Source organism: Quercus suber, unplaced genomic scaffold (genome assembly GCF_002906115.3).
Source record: "Quercus suber isolate HL8 unplaced genomic scaffold, Cork oak 2.0 scaffold_140, whole genome shotgun sequence".
Classification (NCBI taxonomy): Eukaryota; Viridiplantae; Streptophyta; class Magnoliopsida; order Fagales; family Fagaceae; genus Quercus; species Quercus suber.
In genome coordinates, this window is record NW_027069601.1 from 494042 (window position 1) to 512269 (window position 18228).

General features: G+C 35.3%; 3 protein-coding genes across 3 annotated transcripts in view; 1 reads left to right on the forward strand and 2 right to left on the reverse strand.

Moving 5' to 3' along the window:
• Positions 1-1071, reverse strand: part of LOC112020804 (CRS2-associated factor 2, mitochondrial) — a 2799-nt gene extending 1728 nt beyond the window's left edge. Inside the window, exon 1 of the mRNA XM_065776703.1 lies at positions 517-1071. Within this exon, the coding sequence (XP_065632775.1) occupies positions 517-997 (481 nt within the window). The 5' untranslated portion in view covers positions 998-1071. The remainder of the gene's footprint in view (positions 1-516) is intronic.
• Positions 1072-2398: 1327 nt separating this feature from the next.
• Positions 2399-4458, reverse strand: LOC111998798 (uncharacterized). Its single transcript, XM_024030905.2, has one exon. It carries the CDS (start codon positions 4381-4383, stop codon positions 2863-2865), a length of 1521 nt encoding a protein of 506 aa, XP_023886673.2. The 5' UTR covers positions 4384-4458; the 3' UTR covers positions 2399-2862.
• A 4884-nt stretch (positions 4459-9342) lies between these two features.
• LOC111998797 (protein FATTY ACID EXPORT 5) lies at positions 9343-12943 on the forward strand. The gene is made up of 3 exons (XM_024030903.2): positions 9343-9714; positions 11269-11356; positions 12690-12943. The coding sequence occupies exons 1-3, from the start codon at positions 9516-9518 to the stop codon at positions 12760-12762; spliced, it is 360 nt and encodes a 119-aa protein (XP_023886671.2). The 5' UTR covers positions 9343-9515; the 3' UTR covers positions 12763-12943.
• Positions 12944-18228: the final 5285 nt, after the last annotated feature.

An 18228-nucleotide genomic window follows, 5' to 3' on the forward strand; every position in this document is an offset into this window, starting at 1 on the left:
GGGGGGGGGGGGGTGGGGTGTGTTTGGGGTTTGGGGGCACCAAAATAAGCTCCCAAAAGCAAGCCTAACACACTTTTAGAACAAAAAGTTTTTACTCCTGGCCTCCACTATTTGCTTTCTCAATGCATTAACCCATACCACAATGCCAAGCGGCATCATTCACTTAAAGCAGCCAAAGAGGATAGTACGCTTACCACCAAGCTACTCATATCACAGCATAAACTCAACATGAATCAATATTCTATGATTTACCCAAAAACCTAAAGAAAAAGAAATTTCACACATTATTTTGTCAAAGATTCAAAACCCAGCAAGATAATCACCAACTAGACTTAGTTTTTCAAAGATTGACCCCAATATCAAACCAAGTACATACACTTACATTTCTAAATAAGACCCTAATAGCAAACCAAACCAAAAAAACACACATAACCATCTTTGCTCCCACTATAAAATTCACAATGCAGGCCAAATACACACAAATAATATACAATAATTTTGGGGAGAGAAAATTACCCAGATTGATTTGGCGAGAACAATCACTGTGCCGATACTTCTCCACTAGCTCCGCTACTTCCTCCTCCGTAAGTGGGTCCCCAAGAACCCGGTTCCTCTCCTCCGCCACTCTTTCCGGGTCCACTTCCTGTTGTTGGGCCGGGGCACACGTTCCAGTCCATTTCCGGTCAAGCCGACCTGGCCCAAAAGGAGAGAACCTCGGTGGTTCTCTGAATCCGATTGGCTCCAACGATGGGTTGGTCTCCGAGTAGGAGTATTTGAAGTCAAAGGGGAGGTCAGACTTGAGAGGGAATTTCGGTTCGGGCTTGGAATTCGGGTCTTTGTTTTGGGTTTTGTGTTTGGTTTTGTTCTTGGGTTTTTGGGGTTTGGAGGTGGGAGAGAATGGAGGGTCGTACGGGTCATCAGATAGGGATTGGCTAAGGAAACGAGTTAGTTTGTGAGTTTGATGAGTTGAATGACGCCATAACAAGAGCTTTAGCATTGGAAGAATTTGGAACTAGTTTTTAAGCTACTAGCACTCTCTCAAAACTATCAGTTTTGGCTGTGAGTGCTGAGAAGTGTTAGAAGGACATTTTCGTGTTAAAGTTATACTATAAGGGTAGGAAAGTAATTTTATACACGTTATAATTTTGCCGCTCTCATGTATATCTTTATTTTCGTGTGTGTGCTGAGCTGAATTTTTTTTTTTTTTTCCTTACTATTTAGTTTATTTTCTTATTATTTATGAGTTTCATTGCACTTTTTAATATTATTTATAGGTCTCACTGTATTATTTTAACTACCTTTTAATTTTATTTATATTACTTTCAATAAAAAAACACTATATTATTTTAACTACCTTTTAATTTTATTTATATTACTTTCAACAAAAAAATTTTAGTTTCAATTAAATAAGTGGTTCATATTGTAATGATTAATAACAAGAAAAGAAGTGCAGAGTGCAGACACAGCAACTTAGCTAAAATTTTCATCTATTTCTAATGCAACTTGGGGCTTTCTTATAACCTCCAACTCAGAGCTAAAAACATCATTTCTAATCACCTTCAACAGCCATCCTCTATTTTTTCCTTTTCTTTTTTGTGGTTACATACACACAGTTGCACGAAATAGCAAAATAGGTCTTGAATCTACAATCTTACCCTCCATCTCATTATTCCGATAGGAATTGGCCATACTTTGTTTTCAGTTGACCATTTTAGATCTTTACGTTTCTTCACAGCCAGATATGGCATACAGCTTGCAGAAATTTGCTTTTAAGCTTCTTCCTTTCAACTCTTGAACTACCCATCTTATGACATCGAACCAAAAACCTAGCTGCTTGTTGACACTCGTTAAATTCAGCACCTGCTGCCATATCCTTCTAGCAAAGGAAAATTAACAAATCAAATGATCTCTGCATTCCAACAAGCTTCATGAGTGGAAGCCTATCCTTGACTGCTAACCAAGAGATAAATGTGTTTTGGGATGCTAGTAGAAAACCAAACCAATTTATGTCAATCCACCACCTGCTGCTTCATTCTGATTTCATTCCAAGCAGAATTGCAAGTTAGCTGCCCTGAATGAGAAGGCAGATACCTCATAGTGTCTTCCTGATGCAATCTAATTTGATACAGACCTGCCTATATTTCTGAACCTGCTAGTGGCCAATATCATTGACCATAATTCCAAATATTAAAGACATTTGTACAAGATGTCCTGCGTGCACCATATACAACTCTATAACCATATTCCAGCAGCAACACCTTATGGATGTGCCAATTATCGTGCCAAAGAAAGGTTTTTTCTCCCTTCCATGCTTGATGTTTTATAAAGGGCCTTGCAAGATCTCTAACATATAATCTCTTAGATGGTTAACATAATCATGTGAATAAGAATCATGCAATGAAGAAGGGGAAAACAACAAAGATTTCCCTTTTCCTTCTTGGAAGTGTGAAATTTAGTACAAGATTGTAGTGTCATACAAAAGAGCACAAAGGTACAGAGAAGCCCCTTTGAAATTCATGAAGCATGATCTTCATCTCCTCCCCCCCTCCCAAAACCAAAAATATATATAGTTACTGTCAACCACAGGTTATGATATCTACTTTAATTTTACTTGCACAATGTTCTTAAGATGATGTTGAAAGTTAGAACGGTATAAATATAGCAAATATAAGAATGAAGTTTAAACTGAAGGGACTTTGCTTAACCTCTCTTCTTTACATCGCCCCTGGTCTTCAACCATAGGCTTGAAAACATCCAAGAGATCATCAGGGTTCTCTCCAATAGCCTTCAGTGCATATACTATGCTCTGAATTGTAGACAAACATCGGGCTTTTGGCTGAGACGTCACTTCACTATACAAACTCAAACTGAAGAGACTTTGCTCAACCTCTCATCTTTACATCGCCTCTGGTCTTCAACCATAGACTCGAAAACATCCAGGAGATCATCTAGCCCTTCAGGGTTGTCTCCAATAGCCTTCAGGGCATATACAATGCTTTCAATTGTGGACAAACATCCAGCTTTGGGCTGAGACCTCACTTCACTATACAAGCTCAGCTTGTTCAAATCCAACTTCAAATGTGGCAAAAGCTTCAACCAGGGGTTCTCATTGTACATTCTATTTGCCTTTGCCCATGTACCATCCAAGACGATTAAATTCTTCACCTCGCAACCAAGAGCATCAAGGCCATCAATACTGATTGCACAATCAGATGGGAATAGGAGCACTGATCCTGGAGGAACCTCAAGTTCAAGCTCTTCATACTCTTCCAACTCCTTGCTCCCACTTAACTGTCGCTTTTGCAACTTTTTTACAGAAAACCCTTTTGCTAGAGCATCACGAGCTTCAGGAGAAGCTAGAATGTTATCAAATGTTGGCTTCTGCAAATTGGCTTGTGGCATCCAAATATGACAAAGAGAGCCAATGACACCATATTTTCCAATGGTTGCAGTAATAACTGGTGCTTCATGACCTCTTTGTCTTTGGACAACTTCATTTGGATCAACATCCAGATGAGAAAATTCACTCTCATTGGTAGCAGTAGTTTCATTATCCAAAACTGCTTCATCCAATGTTGAAGCAGCTGAAACCGTATGAGCATTAAGTTTTGTAACTAGGTTTCTATTTTCGAGTAGACTCTCTAAACTGAATGTACCCTTTTCACCAATGCAATCTTCAACCTTCAATTCATCTCCTGGCTCAAAAACTAATTCATCACTCACTGAAAACCCCGGAGTTCCTATAAAATTAACTTCTTTCACAGGGTTTTGAGAATTTCTAGCGCCACTGAGACCATTTCTCAAACAACATCCTCCATTATCACCAATTAAATTAGTGTTTTCCTCAATTGGGCATTTTGCAAATAACCCATATTCTGAGTTGCTCACATTTTCTCTAACTCCCTCTACCCCATCACTATGCTCAAAAACTAGCTTCTGGGTGTCCACATTTTCAACAAATTCATCAGAATCCAAACCATTTTGAACCGAACCCATTTCAGAATCCGGTTCCCACAACCGAATAACAAACCTGGCTTCAAAGAGAACATCGGAAACAGTTCCTAGAGTGAAATTCTTGAGGCCTAGTCTGGCAATTCTAGCAGAATTGAGTGGGTGCTTTTTCTCTAAACTATGCTGAAGAATGGTTACTCTTACCGAATTTTCAAGACCCGGGGTCCGGATCCGACTGCAGAGGCAGAGCCAGGTGGGTTTGGAGCATGATGGGCAAACGGGTCTTTTGGAATTGGCCTCAGTCACTCCCATTTTTAGGGTTTGAGGAAGACTGGGTTTTGGGCTGTGTACTAATAAAGAGTGAATAAGGATGGGATAAAATGGTTTATACCAGGTGGGTAAACGGGTTCGGGTTTGAAAATGGATCATCATATCAGCACCATGGTTTTGAAAAGTTCTGAGCTTGGATTTGATTTATTTAAGTATCAGTGATGGTGATTTGTGAACTGAAGATTGAAGAAAAACCCTAAGCCCTAATTTTATCCTAATGGAGATAAACTAAAACGACGTCGTCGGATGTGATAGTAAGTTTTTTTTGTTTTTTTTGTTTTTTTTTTTTGAGGGAAAAAAAAATGATAAAAGGTAATAAGCATGTGATAGTAGTTAACTAGTTATATAGTTATATATCTAATTTTAAAGCTTGAAATTTCTACTCAAAATCAAATGATTCATATCTATATCTAAAAGCAAAAAAATAAAACAAAACAAAACAAAACCAGAAGAAAAAAGAAATGGTTATAATTAATGGTTAGTTTAGAATTTCTTAAATATCATGTGATTTATAATATGTTTCAAATTTGAAGTGTAAGAATTATTTTTGTAATAAAGATAAACTCCTTAATTTAAGAGATAAAAGAGTTTGGACAAACATGTGGGTCCACTATTTTTAATTTATTTATAGCTATATCATTAAAAACATTTTTTGTATTCTTAAAATACCTTTTAGCCATTTTCAAAATCCTATTTTAAATTAGGAAAATATGGTTTAATTTTTAAAAAACTGTATTTAGAAAATATTAGTCAAATAATAAATTCAAGTCTAGAACCCATCATTTTATAGATTACATAACAAAAAATTATATTTAAATACTCTTAGCAAACAGCCCTTAGAATTTCTCATATATCATGTCATCATGTGCACATGATATAATTGGTTTCAAGTTTTTTTTTTTTTAGTGTTTTGTTTTCAAAAAAAAAAAAAGTTTTATAGTGTTTAATGTGTAGAGAGATATGTCATATACCTCAGATATTAGTCAAATGCTTTTAAGAGCCAAAGACATTCAATCCTACATTAGCCAAAAGAAATCGTTACACTTATAATCTACATTAGCCAAGGACATTCAATTGTGAATAACTAAATAAGTTCATTTAATTATTTCATAAAAAAATTAATTTAATTATTGATGCTGATCAGAATCAGTAGGCTGGACAATTCGGCTTCGATGGGCTGAAGGTGTTAGCGAAGGCTTGAAAAATGAACACACTATCAAAGGAGATCGAGGTGGACCAATCTAAATCTCTCCGATGACTAAGTTAGTATCCCACAAAAATGGAGTTCTAACTGTATTGGAGTAAAATATCAGAGTGTCCTTACCTTTGCTTGATTCAGACCGGTCCTTATATAGAAAACCTTGGAGCAATTATTTGGTTTAGTAACTTCCCTAAGATTTGTGGAAGTTTGAAATTCTGGAAATAACTTCCTCAATGGCTATCAAATTTGTAACCGCTAATGGAAGTTACATACTTAGGAGAAATTGATGGCGATGAACACGGGTTGATTAACCACTCCAGAATTTGTCAAGTGTTATACGGTCATCCATGTGCTTTGCCCATGGACGACTCCTTGTGTAAACTGATGTTGTGTGGCCGTCCATGCACTTTGTACATGAACGACTCTTTCGTCCAGATGGCCTGAGGTTTATTAAATTAATCAATACCCATGGACGACCACTATGGACGAATCACAGATTATCAATTTTGCTATCCCATCAATTATCTTTTCCAATATATTAATACATGAAATTATTTATGCATTTTTTAAATTAATATGAATTAAAGATCTTTTAAATAAATTTATTTTATGAATGTTTTCATTTAAATTTTTAATAGAAAAAAAATATTTAAATGATGTCGTTTACTAACTAAAAGATTTATAGATTGACTATTTATTTATAATTATTTTAACATGGAGAATTAATTTGACAATTATAGTCAAAATTAAAGGACTAAATTTAAATTGTTTGATTTTTATTTTTTAAATAATTTTGTATATTTAATGTACAAAAATTTCCAAATCAATGTACACATTAAAAAAAATATATACAATTTTGTACATTCAACATATACAATTTTTCAAAAAATGAACATGTTACCTTATATTCATAATGCATAATTTTTCAAAAAAAATATGAATTTTATATAATCAACATACACAATTTTTCAAAAAAAAAAAAAAAACTTAATTCTATATATTTAACGTAAATAAATTTTCAAAGTATGTACACAAATATGGACATGCAAATTTTTTCAAAGAATTACATAATTATTTACATTCAATGTATACTATTTTTCAAAGAATGTATATGTACAATCCCTAAATCAAATATCGGCCTAAGGCCGAGGCCTACATAAGTCAGACCCACCCAAGTCGTACTGAACAAGTGATGGAGGGTCTGAGCATGGTATAGTACAAACTGACCCAAGGCAACACTTAGAACATTACATAATGCCTTGGGAATATCCGCCTATTGAGCATAGATTTGGAAGTTGACACAAGTTCCAATGGAGTTAGCTCAGAAATGTGTAGTAGGTCTCATCCGACTAGGAATATAAGTTAGAATCGGTCCCACCTTTTAAGAAAAGTCACCACTCATGATGACAAACCCATTGAGCAAAGGCTATATAAGGAGGAAGAGATGGTGTGAGAAGGGGTAGACAAATCTGGGGGGGGGGGGGGAGAGGAGAGAGTGATACACGAGAGAAAAGAAGAGAAACAGTTAAAGAGAAAAAAGCTCAGTACATAGCCCGAGACTCCCTAGGGAACACACAGAGGGGGAATAAAATTCAAGTTGGGTCACAAACTCCTTCATTTTGGGTTGTTAGGTTAGCCCTAGAGGGATTCACCCATTGTAGGAAACTCTTTACTCACTCTAAACAAATAAATTAGGAGCCCAATCTCAAAGGCCATTGAGTACTTTGGGCACGGCCTCCATAGTATACAATGTTGTATTGTGTACGTTAAATTTATAGAATTGTGTACATTTTTTAAACATTCTTTGAAAAATTGTCTACTTTAAAAGAGTAGAATTGTATACATTCTTCGAAAAATTATGTACGTATATACATAATTGTGTACATGCTTTAAAAAATGTGTAAGCTAGATGTACATAATTATGAACATTCTGTGAAAACTTGTGTACCCTAAATGTACAAAATTGTGTACGTTGAATATATATAATTATGTATATTTTTTAAAAATTTTATATAGTTTTTAAAAAATTGTGTACATTTTTTAAAATATGTACATTGAATGTACAAAATTATTTATGTTATTTGAAAAATTTTGAACATTTTTTGAAAATTGTGTACGTTGAATGTATAAAATCATGTACATTCATAAAAAAATTTGTGCCATAAATGTACAAAATTGTGTAACTTCTTTGAAACATTGTATACGTTGAATGTACAAAATTGTGTATATTCTTTGAAAAATGTGTGCGTTGAATATATAAAATTGTTACATATTTTTAAAATTTGTGTATGTTGAATATACATAATTGTGTATATTCTTAAAAAAATGTGGACATTGAATCTACAAAATTTTGAACATTCTTTAATAAATTGTGTATGTTGAATATACAAAAAAAAATATATATATAAATATTTTTTTTTTGAAAATTTGTGTACATGTACTAAATTGTGTACTTTCTTTCAAAAGTTGTATACTTTGAATATACAGAATTATTTACATTCTATGAAAAATTGTGTACATTGAATATAAAGAATTGAGTATGTTTTTTGAAAAATTGTTTACATTGAATATAGAGAATTGTATATATTTTTTATAAAAATTGTGTGCGTTGAATGTATAAAATTGAATACGCTTTTACCCATCAATAAAACTTGCTCCCTAAAATTTGTTGTGATAATCAATCAAAAGTTAGAAATTTTGAAGATTTAATTGCCTGCCATCTAAGATTTATTGTGGTACCTCAAACCACTTGTGATTGAGAAAAAAAACACTAGACATTGGTAGCATGAGCAATGACATTAATGCCATTATATAGAGAATGACAATCATCTTCATAATAGGAAGTCTTCCCTTTGATTCATTTTATTTTCTAGCCTTTAAGTTCCAAAGTTTGTATTGGTAGAAAGTTTTAGTCTAATAACTCATTAGTTATTGTAGATTATAACATGTATCTATATGATTGACCATCAAACTGTTATAATATTTATCTTTGCCCTTTCACATAATCAGAGGAACCTAACAATGAAGGAGTTGCATTCACATGGAGACCACTAATAAAGATTATGATCCACAAATGAACAAAACCTTGGACCTTTCCTAATCAAGAATTCTTCATCTAAGACATTACCTTTTGCCAAGAATGGATTCACCATTCATACACAAGAACACTAACACTCTTGAGTAATGAAAAATATGGTAAAGGAAACTAGTAATTTTAGATTTCATGATTGTAGCAATTATTGGATATGCTTATATTGAGAGCTAATCGTAAAGTTTACTTCGTGTATGGATTTGAGATCCATGGTACGGAATTTTTTTGAATTTGCTATAGGACAAATGGGATATCATGTGTAAGTTCCAGTTAGCTCAACTGATAAAATTTTTTATGGTTGAATAAGAGATTTAAGGTTCAATCTCCACCTACACTAACAACTAATTGGTGTCTTGGTCTGATGATAAAAAGCTATCATTAGGAGCGGACGTCATAGGTTGAAACTATCTCTAAAAAAAAAGAGATATCATGTTATAAATAAATTTATTAATAGATTTATTTTGTATTCATTCATAGTTTTTTTTTTTTGGATTTCCAATATTTTAAATAGCAAAAAAATGTTTTTTTTTTTTTTTTTTTTTTTTTTTTTTTTCCTAAACTGTTTATAATTGCCAAAAAAAAAAAAAAATTCCTGTACTAACCAATATTGTCTGGGTTAAGAATCTTGTATCAAAACTTAAAAGAATCATTTGACTAACTGAACAAACACCACGCGCGCACGATTATGGGTTGATACCATTGTACTTGTGTCCGCCACGCGAGGATGACGAAATACGACGTCGTATCCCTGCCTATATCGTGGAAAAGAAGACCATTCCACGCGCCACAAAAAAAGTCCAAACGCAACCAAAACAGAATAAATGCCCAGAACGTTTCTATTTTGATCTGTGAAATACTGACCAAAAAAAAAAAAAGACTTTCGTTGAGCTCAAATTTTCCAGGACTCTGAAGAAATTTCCCGAGAAAACCCAGTTGGAAAAAATGCACGATTTCTGCTTCACGATCCCGTACGGGCTGGTTCTGATTGTAGGAGGAGTTGTTGGGTATGTGAAGAAAGGGAGCACAGCTTCTTTGGGTGGAGGCGTGGGCATTGGATTGGTGCTCATTCTTGCTGGGTATCTCAGCCTTGACGCTTTCAAGAAGAGGAAGAACTCGTACCTCGCTTTCGTCATTGAGACTGGTACGCTTTTTTTTTTTTTTCCTTTCTTTTTTTGGATTTGGTTTCTTTATGTTGTTGCAAGTTCTGTGTTTTTTGGTTGATAAGAAAATGAAGTTGTTTTTGTTAATGGGTGTACGATGTAATAGTTGTAGTAAGATTGTGGAAGGTAGATTTAGAGAAAAAGTCTGATCTAATGTTTTATTTAGGATTGTTGCTTTTGGGGAATTGGAAGGTCTTTGTTTCCTAGAATTTTTCTATTTGCGAGTGAGTCCAAGATGTTATTTTTATGGTGAGTTTGTGGAAGGTCAATGTAGAGAAAAAAGTCTGATCTGGGTCTATGTTTATTTGGGATTATGCTTTTGTTTTGTTTTGTTTGGGATTGTAAAATTTGTGTTGTTTGTGGTTTGGTAGCTGTGTAGGAAATCTGATTTTTTGTTTTCTTCTTCTTGTTTGGTGTTGGGGTTCTTATTTGTTTTCCTCAATATCTTGTTTTTAAAATGTTCTGGTCTTAATTGAAGCTCTGTACTTCTGTATAGTTTGGAGACTTTGATTTTTAGGAGACTTCAATTTTTGTCTGTTCAAAATTGTTGTAACATTTGGTGCTTTTAATCATTTTGGCTATGATGGAGTACAATTAGAGAGAGATCTTTTTTTTTTTTTTTTAAATGTTTAAATTAATTGAAAAGTCTCCAAGGGGAGGCCACTACAGAAGCACACTTTTGTCCCAACTAAGCACAACCTGGAAATGTAGAGAATCATCAAAATTTTTGGGGGGAAAAAAAGGAAATTTACTAATTTAGAGGAATTTAAGAAAATAGAGAGCGTAAGAAAGTAGGCTTAAGCTTGGTAATAGGCTGCTTGAAGGAAATTTGTTTTTCCTTTGCAAGCCTCTGGTCTTCTTCTTTTCCTCAGGGTTAAAGTATATGTAGCTACGTAATCACAAAGGATCATGTTCATTATTATAATGGATGGCTTCTAGTGCCAACGAGCTCTAGTTGAAATGGTACTTCCTCCTTGCATAAGAGTGGAGGGGGAGGTTGTGGGTTCAAAACCCATTGGGTGCATGTATAACTTACCAATTAAAAAGTGAAGGTGGCTTCTAGTAATGGCCTCACTTTGTTATTTTTGACAAGCCATCAGCTTATAATGCAATGTGAAGTTGCAAAATAGCTGATTTGTTTAGATTATCGAGAAATATTATGGTTGTTGTTGTTTACATTTTGTAATTCCTGTTTTCCAACAATCTATTTTTTAAAAAATTATTAAAAAAAAAAAAAACGATTTCAAGAGAGGAAGATTTGTAAAATGATGTATGTGTGCATATGCACAAAAACAGATTTTACTGGAGCTGATTTTCTTAGGAAAACCAAAAATAAACCACAATTCCTTTATTTTCTTTTCTTTAAATTTATTTGAACTGATATTATTAGAAGACAACCCGAAAAGAAAAACACATTTCCATTCTTTCTGTGGTTTTCTTTTACTTTTTCTAACCTCTTCAAATCTGATTTTGTGCTTGCTGTATCCTTCACTAAAACAATAGCCATTTTGATCTGATATGTGCCCCTAAAACAGGTTGTGCAGCTGCACTCACATGGGTCATGGCACAGCGCTATATGCAAACCTCTAAGATCATGCCAGCTGGTGTTGTTGCTGGTATCAGGTAAGTTGAGGATTAATTCTGCTTTTAAGTATTTGTGCTTTTCATACTTTAAATATATCGCTACTAGTGGAAACTTAATGTAGCATCTACATGATGAGTATCATAATGCTGCTTTTATGCACCAAAATTCATTTATTACTATCTCTTGCATTTGGTTTGCCTTTTTATTTTATTTTATATATATTTAAATTTTCATATGAATATCTTGCATTTATTCAATGAAAGATGAATTTTACCCTTTTCACAAGTTAATCCCATTGCCACGTCCATGATATCATATTCTTCCCTTTCTAGCATGGCAATGTGGTTCAGGTTGTGAAGCAAATGAGCTGTAGCTTCAGTATCACTTACTTTCCCCTTAAAAATGGGACCGAAGTTTGGATGTGGGTTCAAGACCCATTGGGTGTGTCTGCTTTGCTTCCTAATTAGAATTATTGATAATACGGTTCTGCATATGGGGGATTACAGTTATTATTATTGAGTCATTAATCATTACCTCTTTGCTGGTTTCAGTAAGGGTTGTGCATGCAAGTAGGGGACATCTGAAATCCCACAAGCATTCATGCTCTTGTGGTTATTAGTTTGGGTCCTGATGTTCCATTTGAAATGAGAATGCTGAAAGTCTGTCATTGCCAATGATTTGTAATCATGACTGCCTCATTTTCTGAACATGCAAATTGTCTTGAATGACTAAAAAAACATCTTTTAGTTTTAATTGAATAAGTTATTTTGTACTCAGAGTACAAGTTGAGACTTATTAGATATTTTGCAATTTTTATTAATGTTCCTGTGTGCCAGGCAACCGTTGTAAGTTTCTTTTTGGAGCACATGATATTTTTGCATGTGTCCTTGTATCTTCTGAGGAGTCGAGATATTTGAAATGAGATGTTAGAATGTGACATGGATAAGTTAGTGTCATGAAAATGATGATCTAGGAGCCACCTTGTCTTTTAGGAAAAAGTTGACATGATTTGATGGAAAATGAAAACTGCTGCTTATCAATGGTGAGTGCAGTTTACATTCATCAAATTAAACCGTGCTTCTTCTTGAAAGCTCTTGTGAACATCTACCGGTCAAATGTTATATCTCTAAAGGTGAATGTATCTTTGTCCGGCTGTAATGTAGTCTTCTGGTCAGTTGATTGTAGTATTCAACTGATGATCTTAGTATCTTACCCTCCAGCCCATTTTTGAGGGGAGAAATACCAATATAGATAAATTTTAGTTTTTACAAGAGTTCCTGATAGATATATAGTTACTTGGATTTTCCTTGTCAATACAACATATATTTGAATCTCCCAGCTAATATGCTTGCCATTTGGCTTTTCTTGCAGTGCTATCATGACTGCATTTTATCTGTACAAAATTGCAACTGGTGGCAACCATATCCCAGCCAAGGCCGATTAATGGTGTAGAGGATTTATTCCTAATATATCACTTTTCAGAGCTGTATGGATCACACATATCTATATGCTTCTACGGGTTGTTCATAGATTTTTATCTATGTTGTATTGCTAGCTGTTGGTTGTGTATGAAACAAAAGATGGATTTGGTCCTAGAAATTGAATGAGACCTGCTTTCAGGCCAAGCTTGTGCTTGTTACCCTCTTTTTTCTCCCTCCGAACCTCTTCTTTCATTCATTCTTTTCTTTTCTTTTAATAAGTTGATAGAGTTGTAGACCAAAAAGAAGGAAAGCCTGACCTCTGATTGTATTTTCCTTAAAAGATAATCATATATAGAACCAAAGGAAACATCACAAGAGTCAGCTGTCAGAGCTCTAACAAAAGAAGCAAGAAATTTAGATGGATCATGGATGTAGAGCTCCTAAGAACCTAATTCCCATATCCTATTGATTGAGTTTGTGAGCAATTGTGTCATGAATTCTCAACACCAATTAAATAGCACATAGCAAAATTCCTAAGAAGTATTCTCGTATCTTCAACTATGTTTGCATGGACAACACCAAGCTATCCTCTTTTGAAGATGAATCAGACCCCAAAGCTGCATCTCTACCCTTCATGGAAAACGAGATATACTGCCCACGCTGATGCAAGCTCTTCCGCTACTATGACATCGCAAGGCCAAAATGATTCTTGTCCAAGCCTTCAAGCTTCAAACATTTTTGCCACTCGCTAACATGAAAACTGTTAGGCAGCATCAATCTTTCTTAACTGTCACATCCGCGTTCAGCTTGATCTGGTTTTCTAAAGGGTGTTCTCCATCGTTCCAACTTTAGAAACTTTAGGGATTTTAGCTATTGAGTTCTCTATTTTTAGGAACTCTGAAAGGCTTTTGTCACTAAGTTTGGCGCATCTAAGTGCACAGATATGTTTGCTTTTTTCCATGCATGCTTTGGCTTCTCAATTTCCTTATTGTGTCCGTTGCCACGGTAGGAAATGCTCCTCTGATTATTGGTTTGGGGAGAAATGCTTGCTCCCCAAGATGCATGGGTCCCACTTCCAATGTTATGAAATTTGAATAAGCTTGTTTCCATTGCCATCGAAACTTTAGAACACGAATGGGATAGTCGGGATCCCTTTTTTCTGTGTTCCCCATGGAATCAAGCTTTTGGAGTTTTGCTTAGACTTCCTTAACGTGTTTGAAAGTATGATATGTATATGTTATCCTTAATAAGCTTGTTTCAAATGCCCTCATTGATCTATCGTGTTGAGGTATATTGCTAACAAGCGGCCAAAATGGCCAAATACCACTTTTGGCAGAAATAATTGGTGTTCTGCAATTGTTTGCAAAATATTTGTAATCTATCACTTTTTTGAAACTTGAATTTGATATATAACTCAAGTTCTATAAAAATATGCCACGGTGGCACCTACTGATGTGGACTATTTTAATTAAAAAAGGTGACTCAAAGTTTATAAAAATTGGTTACCTTGTAATATGAAACTTGAGCTCTATAAGCTCGAGTAATGAGTAAAATGTGATCTTTTGCTGGGCTGAACATGTGATGGAGCCAAAAAAAAAAAAAAACTTTATCATTACAAAGTACAACTTATAAAAAGCCTAGCCGAAGTAGTGTAGCTGAAGCGTGCGTTTGGAATTGCTTAAAAAAACATTTTTTTTTTTACTATTCAGCTTATTTTTGCTACTATTTAAATGTTTTATTGCACATTTTGGTATTATTCATGGGCCTCACTGTGCTATTTTAGCTATCTTTTAACTTTATTTATAGTACTTTCAGCAAAAAGTTTTCAGTTACGGCTAAATAAGCTATTCCTAAATAGACACGAAGTGTAGCAGAAATCAATTGCTACTGTAGCTGTAGCAAGTCTTTGTCCAGTGGAGTCTCAACCACTACCACTGTTTATTGTAGATTTATTTGATGTTCAAGACCTGTTGGATGAAAATCCAAGATTTACATCCCTTGATGATCATGACCCATATATTGGTCCAGCTCATTACTTCCCTACGTGTTTGACTCATTTTTCTCTCTTACACACCTGATTTTTTTTTCTTTTGTTCCAGTAGCTCTGGTCTTACTTCTAATTGTCCTACACGCACATGGGAGTCAAGACAAGACTAAAAGATTGACATATTTCAGCTGTGCTCTTGTTTTACTTCTACATGTTCAAATTTTTAAAGAACTCAATCTTTCAATCTTCAAAAGCCTAACTGTAGCAGTGTAGCTGAAGTGTAGCAGTAATCAATTGCTACAGTAGCTGTAGCAAGTCTTTGTCCAATGGACTCTCAACCACTACCACTATTTATTGTAGATTTTCTTGATGTTCATGACCTGTTTAATGATAATCCCAGATTTACTTCCATTGATGATCATGACCCATATATTGACCCAGCTCATTACTTCCCTACACGCCTGACTCATTTTTCTCTCTCACACACCTGATTTATTTCTTTTTCTTTTGTTCCAGCAGCTCTTGTCTTACTTCTAATTGTCCTACACGCACATATGAGACAAGACAAGACTAAAAGATTGGCCTATTTCAGCAGCTCTTTTCTTACTTCTACATGTTCAAATTTTGAAAGAAATTGATCTTCAAAATCCTAGCCTTAGCAGTGTAGCTGAAGTATAGCAGTAATCAATTGCTTTTGTAGCTGTAGCAAGTGCCTGTCCAATGGACTCTTAACCAGTACCATTGTTTATTGTAGATTTTCTTGATGTTCATGACCTGTCTGACGAAAATCCAGGATTTACTTCCCTTGATGATCATGTCCCATATATTGGTCCGGCTCATTAGTTCCCTACATGCCTGACTCATTTTTCTCTCTTACACCTGATTTTTTTTTCTTTTGTTCCTATAGCTCTTGTCTTACTTCTAATTGTCCTATACGCACTTGGGAGACAAGACAAGACTAAAAGATTGGCGTGTTTCTACTGCTCTTCTCTTACTTCTACATTTTCAAATTTTTAATGAACTCGATCTTCAAAAGTCTAGCCGTAGTAGTGTAGCTGAAGTGTAGTAGTTTAGCAGTAATCAAATGCTGCAGTAGCTGTAGCAAGTCTCTGTCCAATGGACTCTCAACCACTACCACTATTTATTGTAGAATTTCTTGATGTTCTTGACCTGTTTGATGAAAATCCAAGATTTACTTTCCTTGATGATCATGATCCATATATTGGTCCGGCTCATTACTTCCCTACATGGCTTACTCATTTTTCTCTCTTACACACCTGATTTATTTTTTTCTTTTGTTCCAATAGCTCGTCTTACTTCTACTTGTCCTACGCGCATATGGGAGACAAGACAAGATTAAAAGATTGACGTGTATCAGCTGCTCTTGTCTTACTTCTAAATGTTCGAATTTTTAAAGAACTCTATCTTCAAAAGCTCGAGTTTTATATTTTGAACTCAACTTCCACGTGGACTTTTAAATTATAAAATGTTAAATCAACTTTTGTCACCATGTTACGTTTTTTGCAACTCGATTTTCATAAACACAATATCTATGTAAAACTCGAGTTTCATAATTATGAGTTTCAAAATAGTGGTAGATTGCTAAACATTTTGCAAAAAGTGGTAGAACACCAATTATGTCGACAAAAAGTGGTATTTGGATATTTTGGCAGCTAACAAGCAAGAAAATATACAGTGGGCATTTACATCTATATTCATTATATATACTATTTGTTAATTTGTAGTCTGATTTGGTAGTAACACACAAAAAATGAAAGTGCAACTCATCGATCAGAGAAAAATTTTTGTTACCGGGGAGGAGCTATGGTAGAGCAATAAATATTTGGTTGTGCAAATGAAAACATTACCCATTGAATACAGATCATACTTTTTTTTTTGTTCCCCCTTATGCTTTGTGAATCACAGCCTATCTTGTATTCATTTAACTTTCTTTATAAAATAACCAAAGTTTAAAATAGAAAAAAAAAAAAAAAATCAAATACATAACATATTGTGGGGTCCGTGGGCCTGATAATTTCGGCCCATCTTATAGCGGGCCCAAGGCCCATGCCGAGGAGCGCAAGCTATTTATGAGGAGAAGGGGGGAAGCCCAGTCTCCTGGATCCACGCCGAGGATACCTTGTCCTCGGCCTGACAAAAGTGATTTCAGAGAGTGGCTAACCCCAAAGTAAGTTGTCACTCTCGCATTTAATGCGCTCAACTAACCCTCCTGGCCGCATTAATGGGGAGGTAACCCCTTGGCAGGATAACGTTGATCAGAGTGAGCCACTTAAGTACCGATAAGGCCTCTGATGGGATGGATGACCAGAAGAAAGGCGAATAGGCAATCAACAGATGGAAGCAAGAGATAGGAAGATGAAAACTATAAAAGAAGAGCTAGTAAAGCCAGGAAGAGGGGGGGAAAGAAAAAGGAAAAGGCCTCCTCGGCCACAGTCCGAGGAGGATTCCCCCATTTGTAAGAAAACACTTAGCCATTTTTTGAGATAAGTTTGGCCATGGTGATCAACGGCCAGCACTTAATCTTTTCAGCCCACTCTCTACAAATGTATTGTTTGGGCTTGTTGGGCTGAAAACCTAACATTCAATTCAAATTGAGTCCCTACAATTGGCGCCGTCTGTGGGAAGGATTAGGGTGCTGGCCGGTGCACCAGGTAAATGTTCCAAGTTATAAGTATTTGTTTTACAGTAGACTGAATAAGATAAAGTTCTAAGTTCTAAGTGTTTGTTTTACGATAGATTGAAAAAGATAATGTTCCAAGTTATAAGTATTTGTTTTACAGTAGACTGAATAAGATAAAGTTCTAAGTTCTAAGTGTTTGTTTTACGATAGATTGAAAAAGATAATGTTCCAAGTTATAAGTATTTGTTTTGCAGTAGATTGAATAAGATAAGAGTTCTAAATTTTAAGTATTTATTGCACGCAAAAAAAAAAAAAAAAAAAAAAAAAATGAAAGAGGAAAACAAAAGATCTTGATATTATTAATTCAAACATAAACAATTACATATTACAATCAGAGGCTCAGGTAGGCCTGTGTTACAAGAAAATTTACAAGCTAATAGCCACCTGCTATTCCTAGCTACTCCTACAATCAGAGGCCCAGGTGAAGCCGCCCCAGGAGAAAACTGGAAGGAGGGAAGTGTCAACTCGTGCCTTTATTGGCATAAAGAGAATGGGAGAGCTTGACACGAGGTGGAGGAGGTGAAGGACAATCATGCCCTCAGGCCCCCAACCACTCCCTCCTCGGCTGGGCAGAGCTGGAACAAAGAGAGGAGCAGACGCAGGGGCTCGGGGTACCCTCCCCCATGATGTTCCCTCGATTCTCTCCATTCCTCTCGAGTGTTGGCCATTGGAGACGGCAACACTCGAGCACCGCCCATGAGGTGAATTCATGCGCCTTCCTCGTCGGGGGTGTGCTCCGAGGAGAGACATGAGGTTTTCTAACAACACCCCTCTGGGAAACCTCGAAGGGCACCACCAGGA

Bases quoted from the DNA above. Each gene is read 5' to 3' on its own strand.
- LOC111998798 (XM_024030905.2), bottom strand. From the start codon at position 4,383: ATGATGATCCATTTTCAAACCCGAACCCGTTTACCCACCTGGTATAAA.
- LOC111998797 (XM_024030903.2), top strand. From the start codon at position 9,516: ATGCACGATTTCTGCTTCACGATCCCGTACGGGCTGGTTCTGATTGTA. The intron at 9,715-11,268 runs GTACGCTTTTTT...CCCCTAAAACAG, and splicing joins CGCTTTCGTCATTGAGACTG to GTTGTGCAGCTGCACTCACA. The intron at 11,357-12,689 runs GTAAGTTGAGGA...CTTTTCTTGCAG, and splicing joins GGTGTTGTTGCTGGTATCAG to TGCTATCATGACTGCATTTT.